Source organism: Nymphaea colorata, chromosome 10 (assembly GCF_008831285.2).
Source record: "Nymphaea colorata isolate Beijing-Zhang1983 chromosome 10, ASM883128v2, whole genome shotgun sequence".
NCBI classification, from domain to species: domain Eukaryota; kingdom Viridiplantae; phylum Streptophyta; class Magnoliopsida; order Nymphaeales; family Nymphaeaceae; genus Nymphaea; species Nymphaea colorata.
In genome coordinates, this window is record NC_045147.1 from 1650415 (window position 1) to 1667903 (window position 17489).

At 40.8% G+C, this 17489-nt stretch overlaps 2 protein-coding genes across 11 annotated transcripts in view; both read right to left on the reverse strand.

The window, feature by feature from the left end:
- Positions 1–17489, reverse strand: part of LOC116262143 (uncharacterized) — a 65927-nt gene that overhangs the window by 11668 nt on the left and 36770 nt on the right. For 6 of the 8 annotated variants that reach the window (XM_031641254.2, XM_031641248.2, XM_050079894.1 and 3 more), the window contains exons 14-16: positions 3161–3235; positions 2999–3049; positions 2678–2755 (exon numbers count right to left, since the gene is read on the reverse strand). In XM_031641254.2, the coding sequence (XP_031497114.1) occupies positions 2678–2755; positions 2999–3049; positions 3161–3235 (204 nt within the window). The remainder of the gene's footprint in view (positions 1–2677; positions 2756–2998; positions 3050–3160; positions 3236–17489) is intronic. The other 2 variants (XM_031641252.2, XM_031641257.2) reach the window with 1 other exon arrangement.
- LOC126410430 (uncharacterized) lies at positions 6588–9407 on the reverse strand. Of its 3 annotated transcripts, none has more exons than XR_007574396.1 (4): positions 8541–9401; positions 7440–8465; positions 7134–7338; positions 6588–7047 (listed from the first exon to the last, which is right to left on the reverse strand). XR_007574396.1 is itself a non-coding variant. In XM_050079896.1 (4 exons), the coding sequence occupies exons 2-4, from the start codon at positions 7503–7505 to the stop codon at positions 6771–6773; spliced, it is 501 nt and encodes a 166-aa protein (XP_049935853.1). In that variant the 5' UTR covers positions 7506–8465; positions 8541–9407; the 3' UTR covers positions 6588–6770. The 3 variants fall into 3 exon arrangements, 2 of the variants coding, with proteins under 2 accessions (XP_049935853.1, XP_049935852.1); XM_050079896.1 differs by having other exon boundaries at positions 7134–7291; positions 8541–9407; XM_050079895.1 differs by lacking the exons at positions 6588–7047; positions 7134–7338 and having other exon boundaries at positions 7348–8465; positions 8541–9388.

Below are 17489 nucleotides of genomic sequence, written 5' to 3' on the forward strand. Positions count from 1 at the left end.
GCTTGTGCCCCTCCCCCTAGAGAATCTACCCCCACGGCCTCCTGAAGCCACCAGGGCAGAGGTAGGAACATCAGTGGAAGGCTGAGAAAGGGTCGCAGCAAGACGACTGAGTCTGTTGTAAGCCTTAGCTAGGTCAGGGATTTCTGCTCCAGTCAACATTTGCGCCTTTGCTACTGCGTACTCGGAAGAGAGCCTCAGTAGAAACTTTGCCACCATAGACTATTCAACATGAGTCTTGTGGCATGTGGGACATGGAGGACGCAGAGATTTTAGTCCTTCATAGATTGGCTTGATGGAAGCGAAGTACCAGGCAGGACTTTGATCACCCTGTCCCAAATTAAGTAATTCCTCCTCCACCTGTAAGATCTTGCTAACATTCTTGTCATTAGAGTACGTTTGTTTCAAAAAATCCTAAATCTGTTTGGCAGAGGTATAATATGCAATAGTAGAGGTAATCTATGGTTGAACACTATTTATAATTCATGACATAACAATATTATTATCTTCCATCCATGTACTATATTTTTCACTCTTCACACAAGCTTGTTTTCTTCTTTAACGTGCTCCTTTCAAAGTCCAATCACAGACATCATAAACACATGGGACCAAATCTCATAATTAAATCCATCTAACTTTATAATAGAGCCATCAGAAAAGGGATTGTCCGTGTTCCTATGCTCATACGGCATCTCTGTCTTGCTTTCATCAGCCATAATGCGAGACTGGACGATATGACCTTAATATAGTCGCACTTTGATAAATCAAGAGTATAGTGCACAACAATCAACTTGAGAGAATTTAGGCAGCAGAATTTTTTCAGCATCAACAAAAGTACTTTAAAAAATATCTATTAACTCGGTGTTCAGTAAATCAGTCCACCAAACTCCCACAGAGTAGGCTTCATACCATTGCTTACTAACCCAAAATCATCATAAAATGAATACCAAACAGGAAAAAACCACTTAAACTCTTTTCTTTTCTTTTTTTATGATTATTAACTTTTTCATTTTGAAGCTATTTCGAAATCTTTGAGAAAATGGAAATAGTCCACAAATAAAACTTGGTACTGCAAACCAAAAGGGTGATTGCTTTAATATGATGATAATAAAAATATTCAGCCAAGTAACCTTATATATCCTCAGCACATAAGATAGTCATTTGTATTGTTTTGATGAGAGATTGTGCCTCATCAAGTTATCTCCAATAGGCAGACTAGCAATTTTAGCAGTAGGTACTTCATATACTCCCTTGACTCAAGCACTCAGTTCTTTAGGATCGACACAAGGTTCTTTAAATGAATCAATAAAGATCTGATAATACTGGAAATCTGCAGCCATCACTAGTGTAATCAATGAAAACAGATTTTCCAAAGAAACATCAATAGCCCTCAGCACCAGAAAATGCCTCAGTTTGGTGGAATATAACCCGTCCTTACCTCAACCATACAATTCATATCCACTTCAGAAAAAAAACATAAGCTATTGTACCAGTATGTGATGTCATGCAATTTTAAGTGAGATAAAACAACCAATTACTCATGAGAAGGAAACATAGATGGGATTATCAGCTTATATTTAAAATATGCAACTTAGTGAACAAAAATGTCACTTTCCTCATTTTTTTTTCTTTTTTTTAAAGGAAAGTGTTTAATATATACTGTATATATTTCGAGTAAAAGTATTGGTACGAAAGAAGGCTTATATAACAACTGATTTCACAAACTGGAAAGCTGTTAGTATTAAATGTCAAATAAAATAACATAAAATTCTTTTCTAGTCAAAGGACAACCATACAAAATTATTACAAAGAAAAATATTAAAAAATTTTAAGTGACGTAACAACACTTGACAGGAAACCAATAACATAAAAATTTTTTCTAGTCAAAGTCACGTCAGCCGCCGGCGGAGAAGGGTGGATATCGCTAGCTCTGATAAAATGTTACGGCTGGCAGTTGTAAAGAGAGAAAATCTTTTTATTAACTAACCCTAATCTCACTAATAAAGAGATTAGAGCAGCCGTAGAGACTTACAAATAACATCAACAAAAAATAGAGAAATGTTTAAAGAGAACTTCTAAGTTCTAACTATTAAATATTGCAAAGGACCACCTAGAAACTTAAAGTCTTCAAATTTAACACTGATAATGGTTCCAGATTCAGCTAACTGATGGGCCCAAATCCTTAGAACCTCTGAGGAGTAGATACAGTTTCACTTCTAGATTCACATTCAGCTCATTACTGGTGCTCCTGCTCTACAATATTCTCCTTCAGGTATGTGTAGATGTGACTTCTGGCATTGCTGTTTAGTAGGATTCTAAATGAGCTCAAACATTATTTGTCTACATATCTGAAGGCTTTTGCAATTAAATTAGCTACTATTTTAGTGATTGCTATACATTAGGATCAACTACGCCAGCTAATTTTAATCTGTATAGCAGATTTTAATGAAAACTAGCTACAGTCCAAGAAACCTCCAGACTTAATTGCATCATCTAAGAAGTAAGAGGATAACCGTCTGAAAACAAATAATAGTCCATCTCACAAAATGAGCATTATTCCCCTGCACCGGAAGCTCAATGGCTTCCAATCAACAATTACATCCATGAGGAAAAGAATGGCTTCCATGCTACAGAAGCTGTAACAACAAAGATACCTTCAGCTGCAAAATTTTATGCCTACCTGGTTTTTATCCACGTCAATTACTATTGAGTTTCCCAACTTTGTTTGCACTTCCGGGGTCTTGTTCTTCACACCAACCTACATATCTCACAAAAGTGAAAACTAGCACTAGACAAGTACAAAACATCACATTGAAAAAAGCATTACTCACTTGGGCCACGTTCGTAAAAAGTAAAGATGAAACTGACAAAACCAATTGAAACAATGACAATTTTACCCACTGTAACAAGAAGTGGGAATCTAGATACTACAACAAAATTAAATGCATTTATATGGTTAAGAGTGCAGGAATAACAAGGCAAGCAACTTTCATTAACTCACTATATAGGGCACAGGAGCATCAAGAAAGTCCAACATGTCATCCGGTAAAACCTAGTAAGCATTTCCACATGAAACAAATATTAATCAGAATATATGTGCATAACTTCATTATTTCAGCTTAAACATAACTGAACAATGGATGTAACAAAGAAATTTCCATACAGGCATCAACAGACTCTGCCACTGGTAAGGTCGTATAAGAGGTATAATAGACAGAACACAAGCTGACAATAACCCCTGCAAGGAGAAACTTCCGTCAATCTAATCAGAAATTTTAACAGATAAAGCAACTAAAAAATTAGAAACACCTACATCACACAAGTGTAGGGTGTGCATGCGGGATGCATGTGTAGGTGTGGCATTATTCAAAAAAAAAAAATTATGAGGAGGCAACCTTTCGAAAGAGTCCGTGCTACTTAGGAAAATACAAACATCAATACTATGGCTGTCTTAGTGCAGATTATTCTCATACATGTAAAACCCGAATAAGAGTTCAGAAAGCATTCTGCCTTTCAAACACTTAACACTCAATTTTGAAGCCAATGGGAACAAATGAACATCAAGCAAGTGCCAACAAGATAGAAACCTTTTTCTTATTGAAAAACACTGAATAGCATCTATAATCTATTCTGCCTATGGTGTGCCTGCTGGCAGATAAATTCCATATTTCACAAAGGGCATGCATGTATCTCGCCAACTAAAGGCCCATATGCAACCATCGAGGTGTACACTCTAGCCATGAACTCAAGCTACAGTTGTAAGAGACCTGGCCAGAAAGTGACCCAAGTTTCAGATGTGGCAGATCCAAAAACGTCTCATAACTCAGCTTTGGTTCACATCTTAAAAAGGCTAAACATGGATACTTGGTAATACATGACACAAACATGTAAATCCCTTGAACCTCACCTTGATATCTGTTGACGAGTTTGTATCTGGACGGGTCGGGGTCCTAACCCGACCCATCCATCCCTTAAGTGTTGGTGATACAACCTGACCCATCCATCCCTTAAGTGTTGGTGATACTTGCACACTTAAGGGTTTGTTTTGACCTTAATTGAAAAATTAATAAAATTTCAGATAGAGAGAATGGCTGACAGAGCGCTGTTCTTCATCAGCCGTGGTTTTTTCCCTCTGTTTTTGAGGGGTTTAGCATGTTAACTCTGTGTGTTTCTCTTCTCTTCTTACGTATCCATATTTCTACATGGAATCAGAGCCTTTTTTTATCGAAGAAGATTTTTTTGTCTTGCTGAGTCATCACTAGAGCCACCTTTGGAGCCGTCGTTTGAGTGGGCCATCACTGGAACCGTCACCTGAGTGAGCCGCTGCTGGAGCCATCACCTCAGTGCACCGTCGGAGCAGCCTGAATCAACGCCTCTTGTCGTCAGAAAAATGTTGAGGACTGCCGCCTCTTGTGGAAGATAGCCCATAGCTCGCCAGAAAACAGTGAAGATTGCCGAGATGAAAAATTTGACGATTGCACGTTGCACGGCATGGGCAGTAGTAGGAGTGAGGGCTTCGATGAAACTGATCATTGTCTGCGTGTAGTTTGGTGCCGCAGATTGGAGGAGGCCTCCTGTGTCACCTGAAGTGGTGTCATCTTTTGTGCACAATCCTGGTGCTGCAGACTGAAGCCTAAGTCACATGGGTGCGCCACCTATGGTGGCACACCCGCACCGATGTGGGTGCAGGTGCGGCCCGACACAGCACCCGACTCAATCAAATCAAATCGGGTGCTGCTGACCACACCCGTGCTTCTTTTCTCTTGTTTTTTTTTTCATTTTTTTTCCTTCTCCTATCTTTCCCTCTTCTCTCTCTCCCCCCTTATTTTATTTAATAAAACTTTGAATTTTTTATGAGATTAAGGTAACCTTGAAAAGTTTAAAAATATAAACAAATAAAATTACTTATGTAACAAATAACACCCAATTTTTTTTAGAACTTGCCGCATCCCGCACCAGCACCCCGCACCCATGTGACATAGCTCGACTGAAAGGATGGACTGTATGTCGAAGAAATCAGATCATCTTCCAGTCCAAGTCACCACGATTCCCTTGACCAAGGACAATTACCTTCGCTGATCTGCAGCCATTATGATGGGAATTGCTGATTGTGGCCGGATTTCCTACATAAATGGGAAGAAGAAACAGCCTACTGAAACTAATCCCCATTGGGAAACGTGGTATCTTGAAGACAACCAGGTCAAAACCTGGATTGTTAACTTTGTTTCTACTGGAATTCAGTCATTGATTTTTCAGAAAAGGACTGCCTATGATATGTGGGTTGTCCTTGAACAGATGTATGGGCAGAACAAGAATAATGTTTGTGTCTACCAATTCATGAAAGATATATATGCTCTTTGCTAGAGGGATAAGACTGTAGCTGAATTTTATGTTTCCCTCAAATCTAAATGGGAAGAGTTGGATTATTACTCCAAAGATAAGTGGAAGTGTGCATATAACCAGAAACTGTTTGGGAAAAAGAGTGGAAAAGTCACATTTTTGTGATCCTGGAGGCTTCAAGGATGAATTTGAGGGCATTCACAGTCAAATTCTTAACTCTGGGAAAGTTCTAACATTGAGAAAATCTGTTCTAGAGTGGAGGCTGATGAACAAAAGCGACTTGTTATGGTAGGCCAAGATTCCACTGACACCATGCCTAGCACGCAATTTGCCCTAGTTAGTCGTGGTCTGAGATCGAGCCACAAAGGCATTTGGAAGTGCTCACATTGCAAAAAGAATGGTCATACTACTGATTTCTATTTGGATCTCCATCCAGAAAGGAAGACTAATCATGGCAGCAAGAACCCAGAAGGAAAAAAGATCGCTGCTAGTCCTAAAGTTGCTGATTACACCGGTGAAAAAAGGAAGATAACAGCCGATCAGCTCTGTCAGTACCCGTACGAGTACCGGAACGATAATGGTATGGTGACCGGTAACGCACTTGGGTGCATTCGAATACTTGTTTGACCATATCGGGTATGGTCAACATACCCGAGTATGTATCTGGCATTCTTTGGAGTCGACAAAGTTGACCAAGTCCAAAACCGTCTTCAAATTAGGGATTTTGTTTTCTTTTTTACTTTTAAACTATGTCACATAGGTACAGGTACTGGTGCGGGTACGGACCATTTTCAAAAAATTTGGGTGCGGGGATACGGCCGTACACACACACAGCTGCTTGTTTCCGACAGTTTCAGGTAAGAGGCAATGTCTTGGCGAAGGGCAGCTGCTGTTGTTCAGCAACTTCTCCGTCTACTGATTTGGCCATTGTTTGTTGAAGCTTCATATTTAAGCTTCTTTTTTTTTCAGCAATTTCCTGTCGCCAATGTTATCACTGCCGTATCGTATCGTGTATCGGTCAGGCCGACCTATACGCCGTATCGTAAATGTATCGTAACGTATCGTAAAATTAATTTTTTAATTTGTAAAAAATATTAAAAATTTATAAAAAATAGAAAAAAAATCAGAAAAATTCTAAAAAAATCCGAAAAAACTAGTAAAAATCAGAAAAATTCAAGAAAAATGTATTTAAAGGAACATTCATCATTCATGTATATGAAGTATGACCTGTGAGCTATGCATATTGCATATGAACAAGACATTCCAAAATAAGAAATCAAACATTCAAAAAACAAAATAACATACTAAACAACCTAAGAGTATTCAATTACATCACAATTCATAAGTTCAGAAGTGAAAACTCAGAACATATTGACATAGTTTTCAAAACTCAAAACAAAAAGCATCGTCAATCGTCATTTGCATCATCATCTTCATTCTTCATCATCATCTTCATTTTCTTCATTAACTTCTTCTTCTATCCCCTCTGTTGCAAATGGAATGTCACCAACATTCCATTGCACCCCCCCCCCAGCCTCTCCTTCTTCAACAATCTCTGCTGCTCCTTCAACATTCAAAAAATCAAGATCGTCCTCATAAAGTATTGCAGCTGGTTCTTCTTCAACCCAAGAATCTAATATATCAAAATGGTCAATGAAGATAGGATCATATTGATTGTGATGCTTCCTCGTAGATGTTGTTTCTAGTTGCCTAACAAGAGAAAAAATTAACAAATTGTTAGAGATTAAAATATATATTAGAATTTGATATTCTCGTATAACAAAACAAATGTTTACCTTTGTCTCAACTTCATATTATAACGAACATAAACAAGGTCATTCAACCTTTTATGTTCCAGCCTATTCCTCTTCTTACTATGGATGTGCTGAAATACACTCCAATTTCTTTCACATCCAGTTGCACTACATGTTTGACTGAGGATTCTAATTGCAAGCTTCCTTAATTCTGGGCAATCAAGCCCAAACCTTTCCCACTACAAATCTAATAACAGATGGAAAGTAAAAATGTTGTCAGAAATAAATATATGAGAAGGTAGAATAAAAGCTAAACAACAAAAAGTATAAAGTTTCTTTTTCTAATACCTGGACGCATAGTTGTCCTGCATCGAACTGCTGTGTCTCTCGCCATGGTACCAGAAGCCGTATCATATTTGTTGATCGACATATGGATAGCGTCTTGTTCTTTACTATCACTTACTAATACATCAATGCAATCCAACATGCCATACTCGACCTCTCTGTCCTTCTTAAAAGTGGGAAGATATCTAATAGCAGGATTTAGGTAGTAGGCTGCTGCATGAAGTGGGCGATGAAGTTGTCCAGACCACCTTTCATCTATAATCTTCCATATAGGCATGTACAACTTCTTTTTTCCCTTCATATTATCTCTAATGGCCTCCTTGGCTCTATCCATAGACTCGTATAAATATCCAATAGAAGGTCTATCTTCACTATCAACTGATCTGAGGACTTTCACTAGAGGTACACAAATCTTCAATAAGTGCACACATGATTCCCAAAAGTCAACATCGAAGATGGTATCCACAACTGTCGTAGCCTTTCTTTTATAGGCATGTGGATATGCAGCCCAATCATCACTTGAAAACATCTGCCTGAGAGAAGATCTTTGCTTGACTATACACCCTGCACAGTCAAAACATTTGTAGCAAACCGTGTTTGTGCAGGTCGAATCAATTCAGCCCCATTTGTGAATTTCCTCATCAAATTCAAGACATAAACATGATTATAAATAAACTTCGTGATTTCTTGGCATCTGTGAACTGTCAACTTCATATCATCCCTTTCACCAAGATCCTGAAGCATAAGATTTACACAGTGAGCAGCACATGGACTCCAATAAAATGTCCCATATCGTGCTGCTAACATTTCACCTGCAGCTTTATAATTTGCTGCATTATCAGTGATAAATTGTACAACATTTTCAGGCCCAACTTCTTTTATAACTTTATCAAAAATCCCAAACAACACATGGAGTATCAAACAAATCAACAGATTTTAAGAACATAGTACCAAGAGGGCAATATACAAGGAAGTTTACCAATGTTCTGTTCTTGATGTCTGTCCACCCATCTGCCATTACACTGCATCCTGTAGCTTTCCAACTCAATTTTAGTTCATCACAATATGTCTTCACATCTCTAACTATATTGTTGAGAATTTTACCTCGCAATTTATGAAAAGAGGGCATTTTATACCCTCGCCCTACACTAGCAATCGCATCTGCTATAGGCTGATAATGATAAGAGTTTGCTGCATTGAAGGGAATGGATGCATCATAGAACCACCTTCCTATGGTTTCATCTGCTGCTTCAATAATATCCTTTGATTGCATGGCTATACGAATCTCAGGCTGAGCACCAGCAGCAGTATAATTGGGAAAAAAATTCTTGATCGAACCAGACATATTGCTCGACTTCATAGTAGGTACTCTACCACCACCAGTACGACCCTGACTTCTGCCACGTCCTCGTGAAACTGAACTTATTGTTGCACCTCTTCTTTTTCTGGTTGCAGTTGCAGAAGAACTACCTCCATGCATGATGCCTTTCCCTTTAGTTGTTCCCAAACTGACACCAACATCTTCTTGTTCAAGTTGAACATCTTCACCTTCACTTTCTTCTCTTTCATGTGGGTCCCCATATCCTTCCTCCGCATCTTCCATGTCCTTTTCAATCCTACTTGCTTTCACTGCATCAAGAAGCTACTTCCCTCTTGATATGATTTGCTTACAATAATTGCACTTAACTCTTAATCTATCTTTGGGATTCACCCTTGTACACCACTGTCATGCAGGATCCGACATTATATCTTCACAAAACAAGTAAAAACATACAAATACATGTAGGAAATAAGAGAAATGAACGATTCAACGGCAAAAATGAGTTATTTCTTACCTTCTTGGTGTTAAAAACCAAAAAACTCTCTTTCTCCAAGCTTCCCACCGTCCCAAGACTCCCCACAACGAGAAATGAAGCTTCTTCACCGGCAAATCTTGATGCAATGGAGAAAATCTCTCCCTCCCACGTCTCTCGCAGCATTGAGAAACAAGAAGAGAGAGAGAGAGAAGCGTCGGTTTGAGAATAAGAAGCAAAAAGGGGCCCGACTGCCCCTTTTTTAATTTTACTCTCGTATCGTGCGATACGTGCGATACGCGTACGATACGTACGCGTATCGTATTTATTAAGTGTATCGTATCGAAAACTATGATACAGACGATACGTATCGTACAATACGCGTCCGTATCGTACGATACGGATAACATTGCCTGTCGCCCAGCAATCTATCGGTTTACTTCCGATGGCAGGTTTAGAATCGTCTACCCTTCTTCTATGACCTGCATCAACTATTTTTCTTTTTCTTCATCGAAAATCATATTGTTGACGGGTTTGGTTGTTTTGGATCTGGGTCTGGACCCGATCCGCTTTGTAATGTTGTTGGGTTCTATATATACCCTTGTAATCCCTCTTTTCAGTGTGAATGAAATTCGAAGAGAGAGAGTGTCTGGGTGCTAGTGGACACCAGTCCTCCTCACCCGTGGTTTTTTCCCTCTTGTTGAGGGGTTTTCCACGTTACATCATGTTCTTCTCTTCGTTTCAACATGGTATCAGAGTCGAATTTCTGGAAAATGTTTAGTCTGTCGTGAAGTTCCGGCCCCCTTGCTCGCCCGACGCTGCCTGTTCTCCATCGCCAGATGTTTCCAGTGTTGTCGGTGCCACCCTTTCCTGTGCTGCTGGACGTTTCCAATGCTCTCCTCAACATCTCTCTGCCTCCCTGCAGCTTCTTCTGGCCGTCGCCTCTCTTCTGCCGTCGTGGTGTCGCCCAGCTTCTGCTGTCGCCTGAGCTTCCTCTGACTCTGGCCTGATCCAAGGTGTCCACTGTCGTCGACTCCACAATCGTCATTCACTGCAGGGGTCTGACGAGTGGAGCTTCATCATTCCTCATCGTTGTGGTTGTGCCCGACGGAGTCTGCTGCAGTCGATGCCCTTCTCCTTGCCGCTACCCTATTTTTGTTGTTGCTCCTATCGTCTGGTCCAGAAAGTGCCCTGCTCTGATCGACGACAACATCTTCCACGACTTCCACCTGCAGCCAGCACGTGTCTAACTGTGTCGCCTCCCTGCCCTTGTTTCAACAGTGACTGGCCACCGTCCGTCTGATCAGCATTGCCTCTCACTTTCTGGTCGTGATTGGCTGTGGAGCTCTGTTGTGCATCGCTCGTCTCTGCCGCTGCTTCTCTCTGTTGTCGACTGAGTGGCTGCCGCAGTTGTTGTCGCAGGAGCTGCATCGCCTGTGCCAATCTGTTGCATCGCCAATGCTGCTGCTTGCCTAACGTGTGTGGAGTTCCGCTGCTAACTGCACCTGTGATGCTGCAGTTTGGAAGCCGTTTGCTCCATTGCGCAGTGTTGTTTGCGCCTGTTTAGCTGCTCTTATTGCTACTTTGGTGAACCTCTGTGATGAGAGATTCTCATATGGGAGAGTAGATTATCGACAGTGGTGCTACACACCACATGACTGACGATTCTAAGGTCTTTCATGGGTATAAGCTTTCGTTAGGAAAGGAACGTGTGTCTCTTGCCGATGGTTCCTCTATTTCTGTGGCTGGAAAAGGGAGTCTCTCACTTTTGAACAAGTTCTTAGTTCACAATGTTCTACACGTTCCCCATCTTCCCTTGAACCTCTTGTCCGTTAGCAAGATTACGAAAGAGTTGAATTGCAAAATTATTTTTTCTGTTGATCGTTGTGTTCTGCAAGACTTGGTGACAGGGAAGAGGATTGAAATTGGTTTGGTTTCTGAGGGGCTATATCGTTTACCCATGTGTGCTGCTACAGCTCTCATGACGGCTGCCAGGAAAACAAAGAAGAGTAGAGAGGACTCCCTTCAGTTGGTTCTGCGTTGGCATGAGCGCCTTGGACACCTTCCTTTTGGAATTTTGAGACTGTTGTTTCCTGATTTATGTTCCAGTTTAGATATGACTATGGTGTCTTGTGATGTCTGTCACCTGACTAAACATGTTAGGGCTTCATACCCTATTTATATCCTTCGTTCTAATGAGGTGTTTGCCTTGATTCATTCTGATGTGTGGGGGCCTTCGAGAATTCCTTCTTGTCATGGCTTTCAGTATTTTATCACCTTTAGGTAGATGATTGTTCTCGTAACACGTTTATTTACTTGTTGAAAGACCGTAGTGAAATATCTAATGTCATAGAGACTTTCATTGCTCTTGTGGAAACTCAATTTGAGACCTCTGTTAAGACCTTTTGGTCTGACAATGCTCGTGAATATACGTGTCAGTCTGTTGATAGCTTCTTTCGAAAAAAGAGAATTGTTCATGAGACTTCCTGTAGTTATACTCCTCCTCAAAATGGAGTTGTTGAACGAAAGAATCGCCAGTTATTGAATATGACTCGAGCTCTTCTTTTTCAACGTCATGTTCCAAAAAAGTATTGGGGAGATGCTGTGTTGACCAGTGCGTATCTAATTAACCGTATGCCTAGTCGTGTGTTGAATAGGCAGACGCCTCATTCTATGTTACCAAGAAGTCGTGAACCTTTCTCTCTTCCACTTAGAGTTTTTGGCTATATCTGTTTTATTCACAATCACAATCCTAATATTAAAAAGCTTGATCCAAGGTCGATTAAGGGCGTACTTCTAGGTTATTCCCCCACTGAAAAAGGATATAAGTGTCGAGACTCTTCCACTGGTCGTGCCTATATTACCAAAGATGTCACCTTCTTGGAACACGCTTCCTATTTTGGTGAGAATTCTCTTCAGGGGGAGAGGTCTACAATGAGAGAAGAGTATTCTCCCAATCAAGTGATTCGGTTTACAGATTTTTTGAAATACAAGAAGGAAGAGATTCAGGTTACTAACCCTCTAGAGCACAATAAGGATGATGATGGATGTTCAACTGTGAATAAGGAGAGACATGACCGTTTGTTTGGGCAGGTTTACTCTAGGCGAAGGTTGCCTGCGGCAGGACCCACTGGTGAAACTGGCGAAGTAATGCCCTCTGGTGACAAAAATCCTACTCCCAATCCTAATGCTACTCCTTCCCTGGATGACCCAAGTCGTGCTCAAGAGATGTCAATTGAAGGTACTGAGGCAGAGGTTGAAAATGAAGAATTACTCATTGTTCTAAGAAAGGGTGTCAGGTCATGTACTCAACACCCTATTGGTCACTTCGTGTCATATTCTAGACTGAGCTAGGAATACAAGTGTTTTGTATCATCTTTTTCTTTGGTTGTGGTTCCCAGGACTATTGCTAAAGCTCAGAGTGATCCCAAGTGGACTTATGCAATGCAAGAAGAGATGGAAGCCTTAAACAGAACAGGATATGAGAGCTCTGTATGGGCTTAAGCAATCCCCTCGAGCATGGTTTGAACGACTTAGACTTGTAATGAGACAATATGGATATCTTCAAGGGAATGGAGATCATACACTCTTTGTGAAGAGGAATGAGCAAAAAGTTACTCTTCTGTTGGTATATGTTGATGATATGATTGTCACAGGTGATGATGAAGATGAAATAACTAAGTTAAAGAAACTGTTGGCGATCGAGTTTGATTTCAAGGACCTTGGTAAGTTAAAATATTTCATTGGCATTGAAATTGTTAGGTCTGGTACTAGCCTTGTGCTAAATCAACGGAAGTAGACTCTAGATTTGTTAAAGGAGATCGAAAAACTGGGGTGTAGACCTGCTTCTACTCCTCTAAATGCTGGGCACAAGCTGAGTCTTAGAGATGGGGAGCCTCTCTATGAAGAGGCCAAGAGAAGATATCAACGTCTTGTTGGGAAGTTGATTTATTTTACTCTCACTACACCTGATATTACCTTTGTTGTGAATGTGATGAGTCAATTCATGCATGCTCTCACGGATGCACACTTGAAGGTTGTCGACAGGATCTTGTGCTACTTGAAGAGGAATCCTGGCAAGGGTCTCCTGTATGTTAAGCAAGACACTCTTGGGATTGAAGGTTATCCAGATGCAGACTGGGCAGGTTGTATTGAGACCAGGAGGTCCACCTCAGGCTACTGTATCTATTTGGGAGGGAATCTCGTAGTGTGGAGTAAGAGACAAGACGTTTGCTCTTGTTCCAGTGTTGAAGCATAATACAGAGTTGTTGCTATGGGAATTTTCGAGCTACTGTGGCTGAAATATTAGTATAAAGATTGAAGGACCAATGAAGATGTATTGCGATAACAAGTCAACAATCAACTTGACCCACAACCCAGTGTTACATGACAGAACAAAGCATGTTGAGATTGACCGTCATTTCATTTGAGAGAGAATTGATGCTAAAGAACTTGTTCTTCCTTACATGAAATCTGAAGATTAGACAGCTGATGTTCTGACCAAAGCCTTGTCTTCAACTTCATTTGAAAGAAATGTATCCAAGTTGGGCATGTTTGATCTGTATGACCAACTTGAGGGGGAGTGTTGACGGGTTTGGTTGTTTCGAGTCTGGGTCTGGACCCGATCCGCTTTGTAATGTTGTTGGGTTCTATTTATACACTTGTAATCCCTCTTTTCAGTGTGAATGAAATTCTAAGAGAGAGAGTGTCTGGGTGCTAGTGGGCACCAGTCCTCCTCACTCGTGGTTTTTCCCCTCTTGTTGATGGGTTTTCCATGTTACATCATGTTCTTCTCTTTGTTTCTACACATATCATCACAACCATTTTTTTTTTTTTCAAATAACTATGCGTTTGTGCATGCTCCTATGTTATTTTCTGTAACTCACTCGTTCCATTTCTGCATTTAGCACTTAGATTCTAGTTCCACAATGCTGAGTTGTGGTTCGTATTTCACTGTTTAAGGGGCTGCTCAATTGTTTGATAGATGATTTTCCTCATTCCATTGCAACTTTGCAATATATGCAGCAGATGACTTTGAGATTGATATGTATTTTGTCTATACGCTTAAAAGTTTTTTATAGGTTTCTTAAACACACTGCTACAAGAGCCATTTGTATATGTCTTCTCTGTTGTTTACTTGTTTATGTTGATATATGTTTTCTATGCTGATATATATATGTTCTATGTTGTTTACTTGTCATAGATATTTTTATGTTGTTTACTTGTTTATCATTTCTTAGTAAGTTTTCTTTGTTATATATATATATATATATATATATATACATGCCCGTACCTCGCACCCAAGTTTTTTGAAAATGGTCCATACCTATACCCACAACTACCAGCACCCATACCTGTACCTATGTGACATAACCGATCAGATTCGTAAACTTCAAGCATACTTAAGCCGCATTGATCTTCGAATGGGCCTTCTGATGATGTGAAGATCAATCATGTCATTGTCGTGAGTGGTGATTGTAAAAACACGAACCACAAGGAGAGAGCAGAGAAAGCACACACAATATACGTGAAAAACCTCAGAAAGAGGTGAAAAACCACGGGAAAGCTCTGACCTAGGGGCAAACCGCAACCCTAGGAGAGAGAAAATTATATTCACTTAACTCAACAATTACATGTAAGTGAAGAATATATAGGAGGGAGAGAAAGAGTGCCGCCTAGGGTACCGAGCCCACCTCGGTATCCGTGCCCCATAGGACCGGGTCCAGATATGGACCCGGTTCCCCATTACAATATATTCTAACACTCCCCCTCAAGCTTGGCATACATATCAAACATGCCAAGCTTGCTAACATTTTTCTCAAATTGAGATGTACATAAAGACTTAGTTAAGACATCCGCAACTTGATCTTCAGACTTCATATAGGGCATAATCAACTCCTTTGAATCTATGCGTTCCCGTATGAAGTGGCGATCGATCTCCACATGTTTGGTCCTGTCATGCATGACCGGATTATTTGCCAAGTTAATAGCAGACTTGTTGTCACAATACATCCTCATCTTCTCTTCCATTTTAACCCCAATATCTGCTAAAAGAATTTTGAGCCATAACATCTCTGTAACCCCCATAGCAACCGCCCTGTATTCAGCCTCAGCACTGGAACAAACTTCTTGTCGTTTACTTCTCCAGACCACAAGGTTACCTCCAAGAAAGATGCAGTATCCTGTGGTAGACCTCCTAGTATCTGTGCATCCTGCCCAGTCGACGTCAGAGTATCCTTCAATGCTTAGTCGATCTTGTCGAGTGTAGAGCAGTCCTTTCCCTGGGTCATTCTTTAAGTATCCCAATACTCTTTCAGCACTTTTCCAATGACAATCAGTAGGGGCATGCATAAACTGACTTAACACATCCACAGCATACGTAATATCTGGGCGAGTAAGAGTGAGATAAATAAGTTTACCAACCAGCCGCTGATACCTCCCTTTTCCTTCCTCATCCAAGATAGTCCCAGATTTAATACTTATCTTTGTGCCAGACTCCATTGGGGTAAGAAAGGGCCTGCATCCCAGTTTACCTGTCTCTTTCAGAAGATCCAAGGTGTATTTTCTTTGGCTCATAACAAGCCCAGTCTTAGATCGCGCGATCTCACTTCCCAAGAAATACCTTAGTTTACCCAGATCTTTGAGATCGAATTCTGCAGCTAACGTTTCTTTCATCTTCCTTTTTTCTCTTTCGTCGTCACCTGTGACAATTATATCATCAACATATACAAGTAGAAGGCTCACCAGACCATTTCTCTGCTTGATGAAGAGGGTGTGATCACCATTTCCCTGTTTATACCCATTAGTCTTCATAACAACCCTTAGTCTTTCAAACCAAGCTCTAGGAGACTGCTTGAGACCATACAAAGCTTTCTTGAGATAGCAACACTTCCTGTTCCGAGCATATCCAGGCGGCATGCTCATATAGACTTCTTCCTCAAGGTGACCATTCAAGAAGGCGTTCTTGACATCCAGTTGGTCCATGCTCCACTTATTTTGCACTGCAAGAGCTAAGATGACCCTTACGGTCTTCAGTTTCGCCACGGGAGCAAACGTCTCAAGATAGTCAATCCCATATTTCTAGCTAAACCCTTTAGCAACAAGACGAGCTTTATAGCGTTCTACAGTGCCATCAGGTTTGTACTTCACATTAAACACCCACTTGGAACCAACTAAGTGAGTTCCCTTGGGGATATCAACAACCTCCCACGTATTGTTCTTTTTCAGGGCGTCCATCTCCTCTGTCATAGCCTGTAGCCATTTAGGATCCTTCCTGGCATCTTCCACTGACCTGGGAATAACAGCCATAGATAAAGAGGTAACAAAGCACTTGTAGTTTTTACTGAGTTTTGCATATGAAACAAATCTCTGAATAGGATGAGAAGTACATGACCTGGTGCCCTTGCGCAGGGCTATGGGAAGTTCTTCATTCATTGGACTTGAATCATCCGGGGAGGTCACAAGATTGGGAAGATTGGGATTGGTAACATCAACGTCTTCCATCACATCCTTCTTCTTTCTGCTGTAAACCTGACCAAATAGGTGACCTCGAGACTGTTCTTCCACAGGGCCCCCCTCCATCTGACTGTCTCTGTCCTTACTGACAACGTCTTCCACACTTGGAGAACTAACCGTATAATCCAAGAAATCCATGAACTGAATCGACTGATGCGAAGAATACTCTTCCCTTCTGTCACCTAGACACTCCCTTTGAAGAGGATTCGCAGGAAAGTATGTCTCATGTCCATGAAAGGTAACATCCCTGGAGACATATACTCTGGAAGTGCTAGGGTCAACACACTTGTATCCCTTCTGAGTGGAGGAATACCCCAAAAAGACCGCTTTGATGGACCAAGGATCAAGTTTCTTGAGAGTGGGACTATGGTCATGGACAAAGCAAACACACCCAAACACCCGAGGGGTCAAAGGCCATGGATTCTGAGTAGGCTACAAAACAGAATAAGGGGAATGACCATTCAACACACGAGTAAGCATACGGTTAATGAGATGAGCACTAGTGAGAAGTGTATCACCCCAGTACCGCTTAGGGACATGACGTTGAAACATAATGGCCCGGGTGACATTTAACAAATGACGGTTCTTCCTTTCAGCCATGCCATTTTGAGGAGGTGTGTAGCTACTAGCTACAGGATGTTTCATGTATAATACCCTTGCTTCGCAGGAAGTCATCAAGGGATTGGGAGACATACTCTCGAGCATTGTCAGTACGAAGGGTCTGAACAGGGGTCTGGAATTGAGT